Here is a 13,787-nt window from a genome sequence, read left to right on the forward strand (position 1 = left end):
TGGAGGTCAGTGAACATTCACAATGCTCACACCTGGTTCCATTGGAACCATATACACTAAGAAGTTAGCTTTAGGTGACAAACTGGTGCACTTGCATCATATGGCTGCATACTACTAGTTCAGTTCTCCGTGACACATTTACACACACTGAACCTCAGGCACATAAGAGGATGCAGGAACTTAGCCCAGTAGAACAAACTTGTCATCCACCTTCCGAAGGACGTGGACAGTCATCGTCGCCTTCCTCGCGCCTTTCATGAGCTCGAAGATGCAGACGTAGCCCTCGCGCAGCATATTATCACGAACAAACTTGTTCCAGCGCCGGCTGTTGAAGCCTCGGGTGACCCTGCTGTGGTAGTACTTCAGACACCATTTCTCTTTCCTGTTTGGCCTGAGAAGCAGCATCTCATATGATCTCCCCTCAAGATGATCAGCTGCAAATTTGCTGGAGATGATCTGCGAATTACAGGAGATGATCAGTAACTGGTTCACGAATTGCGGTAGTAGTTCAGAAGCAGCATGGAATTGGACTAGCTGTTGCAAATTGAAATGGTCTTAACTGTTGTCATTCTTGTAGTATACTCTTGTAGTATATCACCAAGAAAATCACTACTGTATGTGTTTAGGTATCTTTTTTTTAGATTATATATTCAGGTACCTGGAAACAGAAACATGAAGTACACGAAAGCTTTGCCTAAAAGTCCAATCTATAACAGAGAGAAGTTCTATGTTTTTTCCCCATACATAGTGGAACCAAGTATCCAGCAGTTTTCAGCAAAAACAAAACAAAAGCGGAAGTTCTATGTATGTACTTTTTTTCAACCTAATAGCAGAACAGTTAACTAACCAGTAGGTTGTTCGCAGGGCGAACATGAGCCTTCTGCAGGACAACCACATATACAGGGTTGCCTGACTGAATTGATACCTGCCTGAATATTTCCTCTCGTTCATCTTCGGTCAGGCAATTGGCAATCCTTGAGTAGTAGTAGTTGTTGGATTCAGTGTGGTCGTCATCACTTTCCTCTTCTTGCTCCACCTCGTTCTTAAGATAATAGTTGCTGCTGTTTGGAGAGTCATTCTCTTTCCCTGGTGGAAAATATGCATCATGTGAAAAAAATGATGAAGTACAACACAGTCTTTCTTGATTATATATGGTTTCAGGCTTATGCATTAGCTGACCACATCAATGGTACAAAAGTGCAAGTTGCGAGGACGCGCTGCAAACAGTTTGCGTAAAAACTATATAAATTCATATATTTGGCTACCCAACTTCAAATTGACTACACAAGATTGCAGTTCTGGCACCCGGCACCGCCACTGGCTGCAAACTTGTACTCCCTACGACACTTATTTTGGGACAGAGGGGGTATTAGTTTTACTTACTTGGTTTCTTTGAAGTGGGGGCCTTGTGAGTAGACCGAACCAGCTGCGATAGTGGCATGCTAGTATCGTCAGAATCACTCAAAATGCAGTGCTCTTCACCGTGTTGACTCACAATGTTATCAAACTGTTTGCGCATTTTGATACCCTTTTTATTGGCAAAGAAACATGAAACCTTCTCGCAACCGCTCGGGTCGAAGATGAGTACATCAAAGGAGCCATTGCCACTGCATTTGAAGAACAAGAGGTCATTCTCCTGCAGTTCGTGAGCCTTGGCAAATTCCTCCCATCCTGGCATGAAGAACAGCTCATCGGCAATCTTTTCAACACCAACGCGCCATTCCTCGCCGCTTGGTGCTTTGAGTGTGAATCCTCCATTGGCGATCTTCCCGATGAAATTGTTGGCAATCTTCTCCGGTATGCTCTGAGACGAACACAGTAAACAGGCATCTCATATAATTAGTTTTTTTTTTTGCGAAAAATCTGGATGACATAGATACTGCAACAAACTTCATTTGGATGACATAGAACTAACAAATAATGGAACAAACCAATCAATGACGTTCATCCAGAAAGGGAAAAAATTTCTTGTAACAAAAGGTACTATTATAGGGGTATATCCATAGTGGATACTCCACTTCATACTTACAATGCGCTGCTGAAAATCTCCTGTCATGAGCTTGAAGAACCTGATCTTGCTCACATCCTCCATGTGCTCCCAGTAGTAATGCTCCTGCCACTCCCCGCACCTCCCACACCTTCCCTTCTCATCCACCATCATCTCACCTGCCACCACCATTGCAGACACGCATGAAGCTTTGTCAGTTGCCAAGGCCCCAAATCCATGGATGCGATGCAAGGAAAGCAGAGTATGTGCGTACATGCAGGATGCAGCTGACCTGATGAAGGAGGACAAGAGGAGATGAGTTCTTGGCTTCTCCGACGAGGCTGTTGTCACTTTCCTCCTTGATGTTAACGAGAAGAGGCTGCTTTGATGAGTGAGGGTGGGAGGAGTGGTTACTAGTGAGTAAAAATTGACAGGTGTTGTCACCCGGAGAGGTAAGTTCGCAGGCCTTGCTCGCTGACATGTGGGGTCAGGGTGGACACGTGTTGGTAACTTGGTATGGCGAGCTAAAGTTGATGCTCGGTGGAGAGACAGTGGTGCGCAAATAAAAAAAAAGGGAAGGAACTGTACTGAGGAGCAGACCAAGATGTGTGAACTGTGAACAGGCAGACGGGTTCGGACCAACATTTTAGCGACTAGAGACAATAAGTTGCAAAGAAATAAGTAAACAGCAAACAATTCACACTACCTCTAAAAAAACAATCCATGTACTAATTCATTACACGGCTCACAACTTCTAGTAGCCACATTGCTTCAGTGAATCGCGTAAGTTCCTTATACGAATTGGAATTCTGTCTAGTCTCTAGCTGACAATGGGGTCCCTGTCCTGTCTTAGTGACACAATAAAGCAGCAAATAAAGATAAAGAAACTAGTGTGACATGGAGCGAAAGTGCCCTTCTAATCTCGAACTCAAATGCTTCTCTATGCAAAGTAAAATAAAAACAAAAACTAACTCACAGAGGGATCTCTTCTTTTCTCCTATCAATATATGATAGGCATGCTTATGCGTATTTAAAAAAAAATCTAAAATTTTCTAACAAACACTCCCTCTGTTTTAAAATAAGTGTCTCAACTTTATACTAACTTTAGTATAAAATTATACTAAATTTAAAACACTTATTTTGGGACGAATGAAGTAGTGCTTAATTTTCTTTTCACATTCGTGGAGTCAGCACTCCAAAATGCTTTCAAAAATAGTCTTTTTGAAGCAGTGATTACCTTCTTTTACCCAAAACATTAGAATATATAGCAAAAAACTACCACATTACAGGCTAGGTCTAAAAAAACTATCATTTCCTTAATTTTTCAAAAAGACTACCATAAAATTGGTTAGCCGTTCCAGAAAACCCAAATGACCATGTGATTTAAAATTGATCCAGTTTATGGCAGGTTGGGCCCGCTCTTAAATAAACCGTTTGTTGACGGTTTGTTTGACCGTTAAATGATATATGGGTCCCACATGTCAGCTCTCTCTTACTTCCCCTTCTCTTTCATCTCTCCCTGACCTTCCCTTGTCTCTCTCTCTCCCGAGCGACCTACAGCCAGCGCCGCCGCCGTCGTGGGCCGCTGCCCGAGGCCTCCTCCTCTTTGTCGACCCTCCCTTGTCCCTCCTGCAGCCAGCGTCGCCGTCTGGCGCGCTGCAGCCCGGCCGCCGACTCCATGGGCCACTGCCCAAGGCCTCCTTTCTTCGTCGGCCCGTGGCTGCGTTCAGTAGGAGCACCAGCGGCAGAATAGCGAGAGCAGCAGCTCAGGCCGTGCGCAACAACCGACACGACGGGCTCTCTCCGGCCGCTCTCTGTTTCGACGTTCAGAAGGAACTCCGGCCGCGTGTAGCAACCGCCACGACGGGGTCCCTCCAGCCACTCCCCGTTCTGCCGGAGCATGACACAAGCAGCCGGCACGATGTTCAGCAGGAGTAGGAGTAGCTAGGGAAGCAATGGAGGCGGGATGGCAAAAGCACGACTGGCCACCTCCAGCTACTCCATAGCCACGGCCGACCGCTCCATGGGGAGGCTCGCGCCGCCGCCTGCCTGCTCAGCCCGCGCCATGTGGAGTCCCCTGCGAGCAGCACCATGGGGAGCACCGGCGACCAGCAGCCTGGGCGGGTGAGCGGCACCACGGCGTGGCTCCGGCGGCCAGCAGGCTAGGCGGGCTAGAACCACCACGGGGAGCCCCGGCGACCAGCATTCCGGTGGGTGAGCAGCACCACGGGGTGGCTCCGGCAGCCGGCAGCCCGGGCGGCGCCAAATGCGCCCCTGAGCAGTAGCCTGGGCGACGCCAGATGCGAGCAGCTGCTGCTTGCCGCCGGCCATGGCCGCCACTGCCACGACCAAGCAACACCGGCAGATTAGCACATCGGCTCTGGCGACGAGCTCACCGGCGAGGACCCGATTGCTTTTTGTATTTTTTTTACAGGAACTCAATGTTGGGGAACGTAGTATTTTAAAAAAAATTCCTACGATCACGTAAGATCTGTCTAGGAGAAGCATAACAACGAGCGGGAAAATATGTCCACGTACCCTCATAGACCGAAAGCGTAAGCGTTATATCGACGCGGTTGATGTAGTCATACGTCTTCACGATCCGACCGATCCTAGCACCGAACGTATGGCACCTCCGTGTTCAGCACACATTCAGCTCGATGACGTCCCTCGTACTCTTGATCCAGTTGAGGCCGAGGGAGAGTTCCGTCAGCACGACGGCGTGGCGACGGTGATGATGAAGCTACCGACGCAGGGCTTCACCTAAGCACTACGACGATATGACCGAGGTGTGTAACTGTGGAGGGGGACGCCGCACACGGCTAAGAGATTGTCTGTTGTGCCTTTGGGTGCCCCATCCCCACGTATATAAAGGAGGGAGAGGAGGAGGCCGGCCAAGGAGGAGGCGTGCCATGGGGGGAGTCCTACTAAGACTCCAAACCTAGTAGGATTCACCCCCCCCTTCCTATTCCAAGTGGGAGAAGGAGGAGCAGGAGAGAAGGAAGAAGGGGGCGCCGCCCCCTCCCCTTGTCCAATTCGGATTGGGGCAAGGGGGTGCGCGCCACCTCCTGGCCAGCCCTCTCTCTTCTCCACTAAGACCCATGAGGCCCAATAACTTTCCGGGGGCGGGGGTTTCGGTAACCCCTAGTACTCCAAAACTTATCCGAAACGACCCGAACCATTCCGGTGTCCGAATGTAGCCTACCAATATATGAATCTTTATGTCTCGACCATTTCGAGACTCCTCGTCACGTCCGTGATCTCATCCTGGACTCCGAACAAACTTCGGTTATCAAATCACATACCTCATAATACAAATCATCATCGAACATTAAGCGTGCGAACCCTACGGGTTCGAGAACTATGTAGACATGACCGAGACACATTTCCGGTCAATAACCAATAGCGAAACTTGGATGCTCATATTGGCTCCTACATATTCTACAAAGATCTTTATCGGTCAAACCGCATAACAACATACGTCGTTCCCTTTGTCATCGGTATGTTACTTGCCCGAGATTCGATCGTCGGTATCATCATACCTAGTTCAATCTCGTTACCGGCAAGTCTATTTACTCATTTCGTAATGCATCATCCCGTAACTAACTCATTAGTCACATTGCTTGCAAGGCTTATAGTGATGTGCATTACAGAGAGGTCCCAGAGATACCTCTCCTATACACGGAGTGACAAATCCTAATCTCAATCTATGCCAACTCAATAAACACCATCGGAGACACCTGTAGAGCATCTTTATAATCACCCAGTTACGTTGTGACGTTTGATATCACACAAGGTGTTCCTCCGGTATTCGGGAATTGCATAATCTCATAGTCAGAGGAACATGTATAAGTCATGAAGAAAGCAATAGCAATAAAACTAAACGATCATTATGCTAAGCTAACGGATGGGTCTTGTCCATCACATCATTCTCTAATGATGTGATCCCGTTCATCAAATGACAACACATGTTAGGAAACTTAACCATCTTTAATTAACAAGCTAGTCAAGTAGAGGCATACTAGGGACACTCTGTTTTGTCTATGTATTCACACATGTATCAAGTTTTCGGTTAATACAATTCTAGCATGAATAATAAAAATTTATCATGATATAAGGAAATATAAATAACAACTTTATTATTGCCTCTAGGGCATATTTCCTTCAGCCTCCCACTTGCACTAGAGTCAATAATCTAGTTCACATCGCTATGTGATTTAACACCAATAGTTCACATCGTCATGTGATTCAACACTCTATAGTTCACATCGCCATGTGACCAATACCTAAAGGGTTTACTAGAGTCAATAATCTAGTTCACATCGCCATGTGATTAACACCCAAAGAGTACTAAGGTGTGATCATGTTTTTCTTGTGAGAGAAGTTTAGTCAACGGGTCTGCCACATTCAGATCCGTATGTATTTTTCAAATTTCTATGTCTACAATGCTCTGCACGGAGCTACTCTAGCTAATTGCTCCCACTTTTAATATGTATCCAGATTGAGACTTAGAGTCATCTGGATCAGTGTCAAAACTTGCATCGACGTAACCCTTTACGACGAACTTTTTGTCACCTCCATAACCGAGAAACATGTCCTTATTCCACTAAGGATGATTTTTATTGCTGTCCAGTGATCCACTCATGGATCACTATTGTACCCTCTTGCCAATCTCATGGTGAGGTACACAATAGGTCTGGTACACAGCATACTTCATAGAACCTATGACTGAGGCATAGGGAATGACTTTTCATTCTCTTTCTATTTTCTGCCATGGTCGGGTTTTGTGTCTTTACTCAACTTCACACCCTGCAACGCAGACAAGAACTCCTTCTTTGACTGTTCCATTTTGAACTACATCAAAATCTTGTCAAGGTATGTACTCATTGAAAAAACTTATCAAGCGTCTTGATCTATCTCTATAGATCTTGATGCTCAATATGTAAGTAGCTTCATCGAGGTCTTTCTTTGAAAAACTCCTTTCAAATACTCCTTTATGCTTTCCTGAAAATTCTACATTATTTCTGATCAACAATATGTCATTCACATATACTTATCAGAAAGGCTGTAGTGCTCCCACCCACTTTTTGTAAATACAGGCTTCACCGCAAGTCTATATAAAACTATATGCTTTGATCAACTCATCAAAGCATATATTTCAACTCTGAGATGCTTGCACCAGTCCATAGATGGATCGCTGGAGCTTGCACATTTTGTTAACACCTTTAGGATTGACAAAACCTTCTGGTTGCATCACATACAACTCCTCTTCAATAAATCCATCAAGGAATGTAGTTTTGATATCCATTTGCCAGATTTCATAAAATGCGGCACTTGCTAACATGATTCGGACAGACTTAAGCATCGATACAAGTGAGAAAATCTCATCGTATTCAACACCTTGAACTTGTCGAAAACCTTTTTCGACAATTTCGAGCTTTGTAGATAGTAACACTACTATCAGTGTCCGTCTTCCTCTTGAAAATCCATTTATTCTCTATGGCTCGCTGATCATCAGGCAAGTCCACCAAAGTCCACACTTTGTTCTTATAGATGGATCCCTTCTCAGATTTCATGGCCTCAAACCATTTTGTGGAATCTGGGCTCATCATCGCTTCATCATAGTTCGTAGGTTTGTCATGGTCAAGTAACATGACCTCCAGAACAGGATTACTGTACCACTCTGGTGCGGATCTTACTCTGGTTTACCTACGAGGTTCGGTAGTAACTTGATCTGAAGTTTCATGATCATCATCATTAGCTTCCTGACTAATTGGTGTAGGAATCACTGGAACTGATTTCTGTGATGAACTACTTTCCAATTCGGGAGCAGGTACAATTACCTCATCAAGTTTTACTTTCCTCCCACTCACTTCTTGCGAGAGAAACTCCTTCTCTAGAAAGGATCCATTCTTAGCAACGAAGATCTTGCCTTCGGATCTGTGATAGAAGGTGTACCCAACATTTTCCTTTTTGGGTATCCTATGAAGAGGCACTTCTCCGATTTGGGTTCGAGCTTATTAGGTTGAAACTTTTTCACATAAGCATTGCAACCCCAAACTTTAAGAAACGACAACTTAGGTTTCTTGCCTAACCACAATTCATATGGTGTCATCTCAACGGATTTAGATGGTGCCCTATTTAACGTGAATGCAATTGTCTCTAATGCATAACCTCAAAACGATAGTGGTAATCGGTAAGAGACATCATAGATTGCACCATATCTAATAAAGTATGGTTACGACGTCCGGACACACCATTACGCTGTGGTGTTTCAGGTGGCGTGAGTTGCGAAACTATTCCACATTGTTTCAAGTGAAGACCAAACTCGTAACTCAAATATTCGCCTCCGCGATTAGATCGTAGAAACTTTATTTTCTTGTTACGATGATTTTCCACTTCACTCTGAAATTCTTTGAACTTTTCAAATGTTTCAGACTTATGTTTCATCAAGTAGATATACCCATATCTGCTCAAATTAGTTGTGAATGTTAGAAAATAACGATACCCGCCGCGAGCCTCAACACTCATCGGACCGCATACATCAGTATGTATTATTTCCAATAAGTCAGTTGCTCGCTCCATTGTTCCGGAGAACGGAGTCTTAGTCATCTTGCCCATGAGGCATGGTTCGCAAGCATCAAGTGATTCATAATCAAGTGATTCCAAAAAGCCCATCATCATGGAGTTCCTTCATGCGCTTTACACCAATATGACCTAAACGGCAGTGCCACAAATAAGTTGCAATATCGTTATTAACTTTGCATCTTTTGGCTTCAATATTATGAATATGTGTATCACTACGATCGAGATTCAATAAACCACTTACATTGAGTGTATGACCGTACAAGGTTTTATTCATGTAAATAGAACAACAATTATTCTTTGACTTAAATGAATAACCGTATTGCAATAAACATGATCCAATCATATTCATGCTCAACGCAAACACCAAATAACATTAATTTTAGGTTTAACACTAATCCCGAAGGTAAAGGGAGTGTGCGATGGTGATCTTATCAACCTTGGAATCACTTCCAACACACATCATCACCTCGCCCTTAAATAGTCTCTGTTTATTTTGCAACTCCCGTTTCGAGTTACTACACTTAGCAACTGAACCAGTATCAAATACCAAGGGGTTGCTATAAACACTAGTAAAGTACACATCAATAACATGTATATCAAATATACCTTTGTTCACTTTGCCATCCTTCTTATCCGCCAAGTATCTAGGGCAGTTCCACTTCCAGTGACCATTTCCTTTGCAGTAGAAGCACTCAGTTTCAGGCTTGGGTCTAGCTTTGGGCTTCTTCATGGGAGTGGCAACTTGCTTGCCATTCTTCTTGAAGTTCCCTTTCTTTCCCTTTACCCTTTTCTTGAAACTAGTGGTTTTGTTAACCATCAACACTTGATGCTCTTTCTTGATTTCTACCTTCGCCGATTTCAACATCGCGAAGAGCTCGGGAATCGTTTTCGTCATCCCTTGCATATTATAGTTCATCACAAAGTTCCAGTAACTTGGTGATAGTGACTAGAGAACTCTGTCAATCACTATCTTATCTGGAAGATCAACTCCCACTTGATTCAAGCGATTGTAGTACTCAGACATTCTGAGCATATGCTCACTAGTTGAGCTATTCTCCTCCATCTTGTAGGCTAAATACTTTGTCAGAGGTCTCATACTCTCGACTCGGGCATGAGTCTGAAATACCAATTTCAGTTCTTGGAACATCTCATATGCTCTGTGGCGTTCAAAACATTTTTGAAATCCCGATTCTAAGCCGTAAAGCATGGTGCACTAAACTATCAAGTAGTCATCATATCGAGCTTTGTCAAACGTTCATAATGTCTGCATCTGCTCCTCCAATAGGTCTGTCACCTAGCGGTGCATCAAGGACATTACTTCTGTGCAGCAATGAGGATAGTCCTCAGATCACGGACCCAGTCCGCATCATTGCTACTATCATCTTTCAACTTAGTTTTCTCTAGGAACATATCAAAAATAAAACAGGGGAGCTATACGCGAGCTATTGATCTATAACATAGATATGCAAATACTATTAGGACTAAGTTCATGATAAATTAAAGTTCAATTAATCATATTACTTAAGAACTCCCACTTAGATAGACATCCCTCTAATCATTTAAGTGATCACGTGATCCAAATCAACTAAACCATGTCCGATCATCACGTTAGATAGAGTAGCTTGCAATGGTGAACATCACTATGTTGATCATATCTACTATATGATTCACGCTCGACCTTTCGGTCTCAGTGTGAAGGAAATATGCCCTAGAGGCAATAATAAAGTATTATATATTTCCTTATATCATGATAAATGTTTATTATTCATGCTAGAATTGTATTAACCGGAAACATAATACATGTGTGAATACATAGACAAACAGAGTGTCACTAGTATGTCTCTACTTGACTAGCTCGTTAATCAAAGATGGTTATGTTTCCTAGCCATAGACACAAGTTGTCATTTGATTAACGAGATCACCTCATTAGGAGAATGACGTGATTGACTTGACCCATTCCGTTAGCTTAGCACTCGATCGTTTAGTATGTTGCTATTGCTTTCTTCATGACTTATACATGTTCCTATGACTATGAGATTGTGCAACTCCCGTTTACTGGAGGAACACTTTGTGTGCTACCAAACATCACAACGTAAATGGGTGATTATAAAGGTGCTCTACAGGTGTCTCCAAAGGTACTTGTTGGGTTGGCGTATTTCGAGATTAGGATTTGTCACTCCAATTGTCGGAGAGGTATCTCTGGGCCCACTCGGTAATGCACATCACTATAAGCCTTGCAAGCATTGTGACTAATGAGTTAGTTGCGGGATGATGTGTTACGGAACGAGTAACGATACTTGCCGGTAACGAGATTGAACTAGGTATCGAGATACCAACGATCAAATCTCGGGCAAGTAACATACCGGTGACAAAGGGAACAACGTATGTTGTTATGCGGTCTGACCGATAAAGATCTTCGTAGAATATGTGGGAGCTAATATGGGCATCCAGGTCCCGCTATTGGTTATTGACCGGAGACGTGTCTCGGTCATGTCTACATAGTTCTCGAACACGTAGGGTCCGCACGCTTAACGTTACGATGACAGTTTTATTGAGTTTTGATGTACCGAAGGAGTTCGGAGTCCCGGATGAGATCGAGGATATGACGAGGAGTCTCGAAATGGTCGAGACGTAAAGATCGATATATTGGACGACTATATTCGGACTTCGGAAAGGTTCCGAGTGATTCGGGTATTTTTCGGAGTACCGGAGAGTTACGGGAATTCGTATTGGGCCTTAATGGGCCATACGGGAAAGGAGAGAAAGGCCTCAAAAGGTGGCCGCACCCCTCCCCATGGTCTGGTCCGAATTGGACTAGGCAAGGGGGGCGCACCCTTCCTTCTTTCTCCTTCCCCCTTCCCTTCTCCTACTCCCACAAGGAAAGGAGGAGTCCTACTCCCGTGGGAGTAGGACTCCCCCCTATGGCGCGCCTCTCCCCTTGGCCGGCTGCCTCCCCCTTGCTCCTTTATATACGAGGGCAGGGGGGCACCCCAGAGACACAACAATTGATCCTTGAGATCTCTTAGCCGTGTGCGGTGCCCCCCTCCACCATATTACACCTCGATAATACCGTTGCGGAGCTTAGGCGAAGCCCTGCGTCGGTGGAACATCATCATCGTCACCACGCCGTCGTGCTGACGAAACTCTCACTCAACACTCGGCTGGATCGGAGTTCGAGGGACGTCATCGAGCTGAACGTGTGTAGAACTCGGAGGTGCCGTACGTTCGCTACTTGATCGGTCGGATCGTGAAGACGTACGACTACATCAACCGCGTTGTGATAACGCTTCCGCTGTCGGTCTACGAGGGTACGTGGAAAACACTCTCCCCTCTCGTTGCTATGCATCACCATGATCTTGCGTGTGCGTAGGAATTTTTTTGAAATTACTACGTTCCCCAACAGTGGCATCCGAGCCTGGTTTTATGCGTTGATGCTATGCACGAGTAGAACACAAGTGAGTTGTGGGCGATATAAGTCATACTGCTTGCCAGCATGTCATACTTTGGTTCAGCGGTATTGTGAGATGAAGCGGCCCAGACCGACATTACGCGTATGCTTACGCGAGACTGGTTTCACCGTTGCGAACACTCGTTGCTTAAAGGTGACTGGTGGGTGTATGTCTCTCTCACTTTAGTTGAACCGAGTGTGGCTACGCCCGGTCCTTGCGAAGGTTAAAACAGCACCAACTTGACAAACTATCGTTGTGGTTTTGATGCGTAGGTAAGAACGGTTCTTGCTAAGCCCGTAGCAGCCACGTAAAACTTGCAACAACAAAGTAGAGGACGTCTAACTTGTTTTTGCAGGGCATGTTGTGATGTGATATGGTCAAGACATGATGTGATATAATTTGTTGTATGAGATGATCATGTTTTGTAACCGAGTTATCGGTAACTGGCAGGAGCCATATGATTGTCGCTTTATTGTATGAAATGCAATCGCCATGTAATAGTTTTACTTTATCACTAAGCGGTAGCGATAGTCATAAAAGCAATAAGTTGGCAAGACGACAACGATACTACGATGGAGATCAAGGTGTCGCGCCAGTGACGATGGTGATCATGACGGTGCTTCGGAGATAGAGATGACGAGCACGGTGCTTCGAAGATGGAGATCACAAGCACAAGATGATGATGGCCATATCATATCACTTATATTGATTGCATGTGATGTTAATCCTTTATGCATCTTATCTTGCTTTGATTGACGGTAGCATTATAAGATGATCTCTCACTAAAATTTCAAGATAAAAGTGTTCTCCCTGAGTATGCACCGTTGCAAAAGTTCTTCGTGCTGAGACACCACGTGATGATCGGGTGTGATAGGCTCTACGTTCAAATACAACGGGTGCAAAACAGTTGCACACGCGGAATACTCAGGTTAAACTTGACGAGCTTAGCATATGCAGATATGGCCTCGGAACACGGAGACCGAAAGGTCGAGCGTGAATCATATAGTAGATATGATCAACATAGTGATGTTCACCATTGAAACTACTCCATCTCACATGATGATCGGACATGGTTTAGTTGATTTGGATCACGTAATCACTTAGATGATTAGAGGGATATCTATCTAAGTGGGAGTTCTTAAGTAATATGATTAATTGAACTTAAATTTATTATGAACTTAGTCCTGATAGTATTTTGCAAATTATGTTGTAGATCAATGGCTCGCGTTGTTCCTTCCCTGTGTTTATTTTTGATATGTTCCTAGAGAACAATTATGTTGAAAGATGTTAGTAGCAAAGATGCGGATTGGATCCGTGATCTGAGGATTATCCTCATTGCTGCACAGAAGACTTATGTCCTTGATGCACCGCTAGGTGACAGACCTATTGCAGGAGCAGATGCAGACGTTATGAATGTTTGGCTAGCTCAATATGATGACTACTTGATAGTTTAGTGCACCATGCTTAACGGCTTAGAATCGGGACTTCAAAGACGTTTTGAACGTCATGGACCATATGAGATGTTCCAGGAGTTGAAGTTAATATTTCAAGCAAATACCCGAGTTGAGAGATATGAAGTCTCCAACAAGTTCTATAGCTAAAAGATGGAGGAGAATCGCTCAACTAGTGAGCATGTGCTCAGATTGTCTGGGTACTACAATCGCTTGAATCAAGTGGGAGTTAATCTTCCAGATAAAATAGTGATTGACAGAATTCTCTAGTCACCATCACCAAGTTAGTAGAACTTCGTGATGAACTACAGT

At 44.2% G+C, this 13,787-nt stretch overlaps 1 protein-coding gene across 2 annotated transcripts; it reads right to left on the reverse strand.

Annotated features, from left to right (window-relative positions):
- LOC109779447 (B3 domain-containing protein Os12g0592300-like) lies at positions 1 to 2,387 on the reverse strand. Of its 2 annotated transcripts, none has more exons than XM_020338068.4 (5): positions 2,280 to 2,387; positions 2,030 to 2,166; positions 1,384 to 1,804; positions 848 to 1,086; positions 1 to 456 (listed from the first exon to the last, which is right to left on the reverse strand). In XM_020338068.4, the coding sequence occupies exons 2-5, from the start codon at positions 2,159 to 2,161 to the stop codon at positions 181 to 183; spliced, it is 1,068 nt and encodes a 355-aa protein (XP_020193657.1). In that variant the 5' UTR covers positions 2,162 to 2,166; positions 2,280 to 2,387; the 3' UTR covers positions 1 to 180. The 2 variants fall into 2 exon arrangements, with proteins under 2 accessions (XP_020193657.1, XP_040244887.1); XM_040388953.2 differs by having other exon boundaries at positions 2,262 to 2,383.
- Between the last annotated feature and the right edge of the window lie 11,400 nt (positions 2,388 to 13,787).

The sequence above is a fragment of the Aegilops tauschii genome, chromosome 5 (genome assembly GCF_002575655.3).
Source record: "Aegilops tauschii subsp. strangulata cultivar AL8/78 chromosome 5, Aet v6.0, whole genome shotgun sequence".
NCBI lineage: Eukaryota > Viridiplantae > Streptophyta > Magnoliopsida > Poales > Poaceae > Aegilops > Aegilops tauschii.

Bases quoted from the DNA above. Each gene is read 5' to 3' on its own strand.
- LOC109779447 (XM_020338068.4), bottom strand. From the start codon at position 2,161: ATGATGGTGGATGAGAAGGGAAGGTGTGGGAGGTGCGGGGAGTGGCAG. The intron at 1,805-2,029 runs GTAAGTATGAAG...TGTTCGTCTCAG, and splicing joins GAGATTTTCAGCAGCGCATT to AGCATACCGGAGAAGATTGC. The intron at 457-847 runs GTTAGTTAACTG...TGTAATTCGCAG, and splicing joins GCCCTGCGAACAACCTACTG to ATCATCTCCAGCAAATTTGC.